The sequence below is a fragment of the Salmo salar genome, chromosome ssa05 (assembly GCF_905237065.1).
Source record: "Salmo salar chromosome ssa05, Ssal_v3.1, whole genome shotgun sequence".
Lineage (NCBI taxonomy): Eukaryota > Metazoa > Chordata > Actinopteri > Salmoniformes > Salmonidae > Salmo > Salmo salar.
Window position 1 is genome coordinate 85,485,954 of NC_059446.1, and position 9,731 is coordinate 85,495,684.

The 9,731-nt window shown below is 44.3% G+C and overlaps 1 protein-coding gene across 1 annotated transcript in view; it reads right to left on the reverse strand.

Moving 5' to 3' along the window:
* LOC106606040 (histone-lysine N-methyltransferase SETD2) overlaps positions 1 to 8,405 on the reverse strand; it is a 47,385-nt gene extending 38,980 nt beyond the window's left edge. The window contains 6 exon segments of the mRNA XM_045719233.1: positions 69 to 146; positions 439 to 562; positions 1,105 to 1,233; positions 5,898 to 6,029; positions 6,209 to 6,279; positions 6,281 to 8,405. Of these exon segments, the coding sequence (XP_045575189.1) occupies positions 69 to 146; positions 439 to 562; positions 1,105 to 1,233; positions 5,898 to 6,029; positions 6,209 to 6,279; positions 6,281 to 6,817 (1,071 nt within the window). The 5' untranslated portion in view covers positions 6,818 to 8,405.
* Positions 8,406 to 9,731: the final 1,326 nt, after the last annotated feature.

A 9,731-nucleotide genomic window follows, 5' to 3' on the forward strand; every position in this document is an offset into this window, starting at 1 on the left:
TTTGTTCTTAACTGACTTGCCTAGTTAAATAAAAAATAAATACCAAAAGGGGCCCCTGGGCTACATACCTTCTGGGTCTCACAGTTGGGCTCACAGCTGTGGTTCATAAAGCGAGAGCAGTTCCCCTTCAGTGTGGCATCTATGATCTGAGAAGACACAGAGGAAAGGAGTTTCAGGTAACCTTTCACATTACCTGTCAGTTGTAAACAATACAACACTCTGGGTGCATCCCAAAATGGCACCCTATATAGCCTAGATAAGCCACTACTTTTGACCAGAGCCAAATCAGGGTGTCATTTGGGATGCACACCTAAACTTGTTGGGGTCTGGTCTGGCAGTGCACTTTATAGGGAATAGGGAGCCATGTCGGACGCAGCCTATACTTGTTCCCGTTTCAGGAGTTCAGTGGACTACATGTCAACGTTCCAGTGGTCTCACCTCGTTATTCTTCAAGGCCATGAAATAGTAGTGGATGTTCTTCATGCTAGCGTATTTTTTCACCCGTGTCTTGAACTCCTTGTGGTCCAACACCTCTCCGCAGTATTCCAGCACAAAAGTGTTTCTGAAATGTTATCAAAATGGTGGAAAAACATTAGCATGACTCCTTTGTGTACAGCTTTTAGGGCAATGGCCAGGGTTCCATCTCATTTTGTCTTTACGCAATTCCTCGCATCCTATCGCCACACATCCTTCTCAACCGTATTGGAGAAGGTCCAAGGGGTTTCTCTCAGACCTTCCTCTCCAATGTGTGTTGAGGAGGCGAGGAGATAGGATGTGAGGAATCAAGGTTACGATCTATTGAGAACGAGCCCTGGGTGCTAGTTATAACATTTTTTACCATGAATCAAGGAGTACAGGGTTCCTGGGTGGCGCAGCGGTCTAAGGCACTGTATCTCAGTGCAAGAGGCGTAACTACAGTCCCTGGTTTGAATCCAGGCTGTATCACATTGGGAGTCCAATAGGGCAGCGCACAATTGGCCCAGCGTCGTCCAGGTTTGGCCGGGGTAGACCGTCATTGTAAATAAGAATTTGTTCTTAACCGACTTGCCTAGTTAAATAAAAGGTTACATTTCAAAATAAAAAAATCCGATCTAAGAGCCTTACGGTATCAGGTCCCTGGCCGCCCTCAGTCCCCAGCCCTTATCTTCAGTCAGGATGACCTCAAAATCTGCATGCTGTTTCATCTGGAAGCGCCGGTTGGAGCAGTAGCCTTCATTCAGGCAGCGTGATGAGCTGCAAAGACAGGGACATTACATTTGTTTTTATTTTGGCCATTTAGCAGACGCTCTTCTACAGAGCGACTTACAGTCAGTGCATTCGACTAGATTAAATAAGGCAACCACATATCAGTCATTGCAAATCTCCCTGTTTGAAGATGAACTGGTAAAGGACCAATGATGTAAAACTATACTATAGTGCATTCGGAAAGTATTCAGACCCCTTGACTTTTTCTACATTGTTACATTACAGCCATATTATAAAATTGATTAAAATGTCCCCCCCTCATCCATCTACACACAATACCCCATAATGACAAAACAAAAACAGGTTAAAATATTTTTACAATTTTATTAAAAATAAAACTGAAATATCACATAAGTAAATCAGACCCTTTAAGTAGTACTTTGTTGAAGCACCTTTGGCAGCGATTACAGCCTTGAGTCTTCTTGGGTATGACGCTACAAGCTTGGCACACCTGTATTTGGAGAGTTTCTCCCATTCTTCTCTGCAGATCCTCTCATGCTCTCAAGTTGGACGGGGAGCGTTGCTGCACAGCTATTTTTCAGGTCTCTCCAGAGATGTTCGATGGGGTTCAAGTCCGGGCTCTGGCTGGGCCACTCAAGGACATTCAGAGACTTGTCCCGAAGGCACTCCTGCGTTGTCTTGGTGTACCGTCACCCCAGTCGGAGGTCCCGACTAGGTTTTCATCAAGGATCTCTGTACTTTGCTCCGTTCATCTTTCCCTTGATCCTGACTTGTCTCCCAGTCTCTGCCGCTGAAAACATCCCCAAAGCATGATGCTGCCACCTCCAGACGTGATGCTTGGCAAAGAGTTCAATCTTGGTTTCATCATACCAGAGAATCTTGTTTCTCATGGTCTGAGAGTCCTTTAGGTGCCTTTTGGCAAACTCCAAGCGGGCTGTCGTGTGCCTTTTACTGAGGAGTGGATTCCGTCTGGCCAGTCTGCCATAAAGGGCTGATTGGTGGAGTGCTGCAGAGATGGCTGTCCTTCTGGAAGGTTCTCCCATCTCCACAGAGGAACTCTGGAGCTCTGTCAGAGTGACCATCGGGTTCTTGGTCACCTCACCCAATTGCTCAGTTTGGCCAGGCGGTCAGCTCTAGGAAGAGTCTTGGTGGTTCTAAACTTCTTCCATTTAAGAATGATGGAGGCCAATTTGTTCTTGGGGACCTTCAATGCTGCAGACATTTTTTTGTACCCTTCCCCAGATCTGTGCTTCGACAATGCTGTCTCGGAGCTCTACGGGGAATTCCTTCAACCTCATGGCTTGGTTTTTGCTCTGGCATGCACTGTCAACTGTGGGACCTTATCTGTGCCCCTGAACAAGGCAGTTAACCCACTGTTCCTAGGCCGTCATTGAAAATAAGAATTTGTTCTTAACTGAGTTGCCTAGTTAAAAAAAAAAAAAAAAAAAATAGACAGGTATGTTCCTTTCCAAATCATGTCCAAATCAATTGAATTTACCACAGGTGGACTTGTTTTCCATGAAAACAAACATTAAATGAGTTGCAAAATAAATAGGAAATAGTCAAGACGTTAACAAGGTTATAAATAATAATTTTTTAAATAATTGTGTCCTTCAAACTTTGCTTCATCAAAGAATCCTCCATTTGCAGCAATTACAGCCTTCCAGACCTTTGGCATTCTAGTAATCTGAAGTTATTTCCCCCCATGCTTCCTGAAGCACCTCCCACAAGTTGGATTGACTTGACGGGCACTTCTTATGTACCATACGGTCAAGCTGCTCCCACAACAACTCAATTGGGTTGAGATCCGGTGACTGTGCTGGCCACTCCATTATAGACAGAATACCAGCTGACTGCTTCTTCCCTAAATAGTTCTTGCATAGTTTGGAGCTGTGCTTTGGGTCATTGTCCTGTTGTAGGAGGAAATTGGCTCCAATTAAGTGTGTCTACAGGGTATGGCATGGCGTTGCAAAATGGAGCGATAGCCTTCCTTCTTCAAGATCCCTTTTACCCTGTACAAATCTCCCACTTTACCACCACCAAAGCACCCCCAGACCATCACATTGCCTCCACCATGCTGACAGATGGGGTCAAGCACTCCTCTAGCAACTTTTCTTTTTTTTCTGGGTCTCACAAATGTTCTTCTTTGTGATCCAAACACCTCAAACTTAGATTTGTCTGTCCATAACACTTTTTTCCAATATTCCTCTGTCCAGTGTCTGTTCTTTGCCCATCTTAATCTTTTCTTTTTATTGGCCAGTCTGAGATATGGCTTTTTCTTTGCAACTCTGCCTAGAAGGCCAGCATCCCGGAGTCGCCTCTTCACTGTTGAGACTGGTGTTTTGCGGGTACTATTTAATGAAGCTGCCAGTTGAGAACTTGTGAGGTGTCTGTTTCTCAAACTACACACCCTTCTGTACTTATCCTCTTGCTCAGTTGTGGACTCCCACTCCTCTTTCTATTCTGGTTAGAGCCAGTTTGCGCTGTTCTGTGAAGGGAGTTGTACAGTTGTTTCTTGGCAATTTCTCGCATGGAATAGCCTTCATTTCTCAGAACAAGAATAGCCATTTTGTGCCTGTAATCGAACGCACAAATGCTGATGATCCAGATACTTAACTAGTTTTAAAAAGGCGGCCAGTTTTATTGCTTCTTTAAATCAGCACAAGTTTTCAGCTGTGCTAACATACTTGCAAAAGGGTTTTCTAATGATCAATTAGCCTTTTAAAATTATAAACTTGGATTAGCTAACACAACGTGCCATTGGAACACAGGAGTGATGGTAGCTGATAATGGGCCCCTGTACGCCTATGTAGATATTCAAATGTATTTATTTTTTTATTTTTTAATCTGCCATTTCCAACTACAATAGTCATTTACAACATAAACCATGTCTACACTGTATTTCTGATCAATTTGATGTTATTTTTAATTGACAGAAAATGAACGGTACTTCATGTTCTGAATGGTAGTGTACGGTTTTTTATTTTTAATACATTTGCACACCAACAATTTTTTAAAATAAAGTTTGCTTTGTCATTATGGGGTATTGGGTGTAGATTGATGAGGAAATTGTATTATTTAACCCATTTTAGAATAAGGCTGTAACCTAACAAAATGTAGAAAAAGGGAAGGGGTCTGAATACTTTCCGAATGCGCTGTATTCCACATTTTGTGGTGTTACAGCCTGAATTCAAAATGGATTCAAATTGATTTTTTTTCTCTCACCAATCTACACACAATACCCTATAACGACAAAGTGAAAACATGTTTTTAGAAATTCTTGCAAATTTGTGAAAATGAAATACAGAAATATCAAATTTATTCTCACCCCTGAGTCAAGACATGTTAGAATCACCTTTCGCAGCAACTCCAGTTGTGAGTCTTTCTGGGTAAGTCTAGGTGCTTTTCTCACCTGGACAGTAAAATATTTGCACATTATTCTTTTAAAAATTCCTCAAGCTCTGTCAAGTTGGTTGTTGATCATTGCTAGACAGCCATTTTCAAGTTTTGTCATAGATTTTCAAGCCGATTTAAGTCAAAACTAACTCTGCCACTCAGGAACATTCAATGTCGTCATGGTAAGCAACTCCAGTGTATATTTGGCATAGTGTTTTAGGTTATTGTCCTGCTGAAATCTGAATTTGTCTCCCAGTGTCTGTTGGAAAGCAGGTTTTCCTCTAGGATTTTTATCCTAAAAGCTCCCTAGTCCTTGCCAATGACAAGCATACGCATAACATGATGCAGCCACCACCATGCTTGAAAATATGATTAGTGGTACTCAGGGATGTGTTGGATTTGCCCCAAACATAATGCTTTATTCAGCACCAAAATGATTTCTTTGCCACATTTTTTACAGGTTTACTTTAGTGCCTTATTGCAAACAGGATGCATGTTTTGTGCTATTTTTATTCTGTGCAGGCTTCCTTCTTTTCACTCTGCCATTTAGGTTAGTATTGTGGAGTAACTACAATGTTGTTGATCCAGCCTCAGTTATCTCCCATCACGGCCATTAAACTCTAACTGTTTTAAAGTCACCATTGGCCTCATGGTGAAATCCCTGCCCGGTTTCCTTCCTCTCTGGCAACTGTTAGAAAGGATGCCTGCATCTTCATAGTGACTGGGTGTATTGATACACCATACAACGTGTAATTAATACCTTCACCATGCTCAAAGGGATATTCAATGTCTGTTTTTAAAAATGTATTTGTAACCATCTACCAATAGGTGCTCTTCTTTGCAAGGCATTGGAAAACCTCCCTGGTCTTTGTGGTTGAATAGGTGTTTGAAATTCACTGCTCGACTGAATTCTGTGTGTGGGGTACAGAGGAGGTAGTAATTCAAAAATCATGTTAAACACTATTATTGCGCACAGAATGAGTCCATGCAATTTATTATGTGACTTGTTAAGCATCTTTTTATTCCTGAATATATTTAGGCTTGCCATAACAAAGGGGTTGAATACGTGTCGAGTCAAAACATTTCAGCTTTTCATTTATTATTCATTTGTACACATAATTCCACTTTGACATTCTGGGGTATTGTGTGTAGGCCAGTGAAATAAAATCTAAATACATTTTAAACACAACAAAATGTGGAAAAAGTCAAGGGGTGTGAATACTTTCTGAAGAAACTGTATTTGATCTGCTTTACAGTTTGGTATTACCAGGGTGATGCAAAGGAGAAGAACTCACCACTCGATCATCAGCAGACGGTTAAGGCAGTCCTCCCCACAAGCCATCATTCCACGAGACCGCTCCTCCCTCGAGAGCATAGAGCACTCACACTGCATTCGCTTGATGTCTCGATGAGACTTGTTCTTCTTCCTGTACAGATCAACAGAAATTCCTCAGTGGTCGTTTCTCTACAGTCAGATACTTATGCTGAAGTCATATGATGATAATCGCTTTTAAATTCTGTACAACTAATTTATAAAATAAAACATTGTTTCGTTGACTTTGCATGCCGACTATTGCAAAAAAACTAAAGTGGAACAAAATCTCACCGTTCAGTCAGATACAGGTTTTCCTCAATCAGGTCAAAGTATGGTGGCATCTTCTTAGACCTTGCCATCTCCCCTCCAGTTGCTGGCGTCCCGGAAGTCCCTCAGACTGAGCAAAGGGCGTTGCACTTCAGCCTGACCTGGAATCTCCCGGGATTCTTTGGAGACCTTGTGGATCTCCCTTTCTGCCAGTCGCTCCCTTTTGCTAGCCAGCACAGGTTCTGCCTCGCTGTCCGAATCTGACTCCATTTCTGGCCGCCTTTTCTTGGGAGGACCCCTGCCTCTGTGGGGCCTTGAGTTGTCCTTGTCTCTGGGGGGTTCAACTATGGAAATATTCTCTGGAGTGGCGTTGACAGAGCCTCTGCAGTTGCTGCTTATTTCATGGGCTTGTACGAAGGCTAGCGAGCCTGGAAGCTTGGGACCATTGCATTCCACAGCTAGTCTACTAAAGCCCGCTGGTTTCCCCTCGCTGTCCTCATCGCAGTCATTAGTCAGGGGAGTCAGGATGGACTTGACCAACAGGCTCCTGATAATGTGTTGCAGGCACATGGAGGTAGACTGGTCTGCAGGTGGGCTGGGCCGTAGTTGGTAGTTGGGTCCAGTAGGCCCCATTGTTTGTCCTGTACACCTGCCCCAAAGAAGAGTTCCCTGGCTGTTGTGTGTTAGGATGCTGTTGGGATGCCCCATAGCTGCTGTCAGGCTGCTGGTACGTACTGCTGGGCTGCTCCGACTGTGTGAAGTCCCAGCCCAGACTGCTGTTGAAGTCATCAGAGCTAGCAAAGTCTCCATGTTGGTAACGGGAAAGCATCCCGCCACCCTTGCCACTTCCATAATGCTGTGGATGCCCTGTGTCAGACTGCCTGAAGGAGTTCTCAAGGCTGTGGGCAGCAATCTGGCTCACTGTTGCGGCACCAATCTTTGGTCTCTCACGGGCACTGCTATAAGGATCCTTAGAAGGCTGGGCATCGGTGGCGTTGGAGCCCTCGAGCTGGCTGGTGCTATCAACCATGTTGCTCTGTGATTGATATACCATGATGTCATGTGCAGAGAGACTTCCACCAACACAAGGATTACTGGCCTGCCTAGTGCTCTCACACATGGCGGGAAAACCTCTATGTCTCTGCTGAGGGCTTACTCTGCTTGGGATCTCATTCCTGTCCAGGTCACCCTCTTGGCCACTGGCCCTGTTAGCGTATTGTTGACGTCCTGGGCTAGTGCTTGGAGTGCAGGGAGACGCAGGCTTGTCTGTTGTGTCCGAGTGAGTCAGGGTGGAATTCTTTGGTACAACCACCACAGAGTGCATCCGTTTCACGGCAACACCGCAGTCTGAGTCCGACTCTGAATCGTCAGTGTCACTGTCCTCGCTTTGGCCTACACCGTCCTGGCTCGACACTAGTGTCTTCAGCAGTTTGCTCTTGTGAGGGCCATCTTTAGGTTTCTCTTCATTATCATCCCTACCCTGCTCCCTTCTAGCTCTGTCTACATGTGAGGTATTATTTAAAAGTGAGGGATCTCCATCCATTTGGCTGACGTGGGGTTTGATGTCTAAACGGTCACTGCTGGTTTCACAGGTGCCTGGTTGTGCAGTTAGGTTTGCGGAATCTGATTGGTCGTTCCCAAAAGTTATTAGTGCTGAGCTGTGTTCTTGTGTGATAATAATTTCTTGCTTAATCGTCTCGGAATGCAACTCAGCTTCCCATTTCAGTTGACCCTTCGGAGACGGATCTTCCTGGCTGACGTCTTTAGAAAACTCAATTCTCTTGACGGAGATGACCTTTTTCACAGCAGGTTTAGTTTCTTGGGAAGGCAATTTCTGAGGATTATCACTGTCTGAGGTATTTTGTCCAACAATATCCCAACGCGATTTTTTGTTTTACCTCTGTTTTTCCTTAAACTAGAGTTCTGTTGTTCAGTCTGGTTGGGAAACTGAGGTTCAGGACTGGAGGGTTCAGATTTGAGAGGGACGTTTTTGCAAGACTGCATGTTGATATTCACATTTCTACTAGAACACAATACAGTATTTTCTGGTTTAGTGTTCTGCTTAGGGTGGTCTCTGACAGATACTGTAGATGGTAATGACTTTGACCCAACTGAACCTTGAAAAACAGTCTTATCCTGGCTGGGTATTACTCTGTCATTACTGCAGGAAAAGCTCGAGTTGGTTACATCAACCCACTTCTCAGTGGATTCTATTTGGGGTCTACACGCTGTGCATCTTTCGTTTGTTCAGAGCAAAGGCTTTTATTAACATTGTCAATGTCCCCTAAGGCAAATTTTTTCACAGAATTGGTCTCCACTAGAGCTGTTCGGTAAAGTTGCTGCCGAGTCATTCTGAACCTCAATGCAATGATGGATCTTCTCATTAACTAGATCCAACGCTGGTTCTTGCAATCTGTCAGTTGGATCACAATTTAAAGGTAACGACAGAGTTGTTTTTGTAAGCCTTTATCTTGGGATGTGATGTCATTCATGTTGCCAACATCCTCCCTCTGGCAAGTATCTGCTACATGGGGATCTGCTCCTGCTTTGTCATTTTTGCTCTGAGGGTGAGCATCAGAAGGGGTTTCATGTGTTTGTATCTTATTGGGACTGTGAAATGTGTCCTTTGATTGTCTATTAGTTTTCACTGATGACATGGAGGCAGACATTTGCTTAGAGTCTGATTTACTGGTGGAAGATGTCCATGCCCCTTCAGAGCCAGAAGAGCGGTCAGAGCCCCGTGACTGAGACTTCCCTTTGTGAGCTACCTCAGATTCACTACAGCTGCTTTTCTGGAGCCTTTTGTCCGATGTTTGAGAGAGGGCATGTGGACTGGAATGAGTGGATCGAACACTGATGTCCGGCTTGTAGTGGGTGTTGGATTTCCTGTGATTAGGTTCTACATCAGTAGAGCACTTTTGGAGGGAACCGGAGTCAACAGTTCTCTTTGAGGCCCTCTCAGACTTAGAAGATTGTGTTATTTTATCTATCTCTGAATCGCGTTCAGATTTCGGAGTCTCGCTCAGATTTCGAGTGAGATGAGTATGACTTTGAATCTCTCTGCAAGCTAGAATGGGTGGATGACCTGCTGGAATCACTTGTTCTAGTCCGAGTTCTTCTGTGGTCATCTTCAGAGTCAGAACTGTCGCCGCGGACTCTGCTGCTATCGGTCCGAGAGCGAGAGCTGCCTCTCCTCTCTGTACGGAGAACTTCTGTGACCTCCTGACCTCCGCTCAGAGTCGTAATATGACCGATCAGACCGTGATCCTGACCCTCTATCGCTTCTAGATCTCTCAGATCTGGAGCGTGTCTCAGATCTGGAACTTGTCCGGGGACCTCTTGATCTGGACCTTGACCGACTCTTAGTCCTTCTGCGGCCTTTGTCAGAGCGGGATGACCGCGAGGGTGTGTGCTTGATTCTCGGTCAGAGGTTGACCTTAATTCTCGGTCAGACTTGGAATCTCGGTCAGATTTTGAGTAACTAGAATTTCTTTCGTCCTTCTCAGAACGTGAATGGTTAGAACTTTTTTCTGTTTCCTCTAATTTG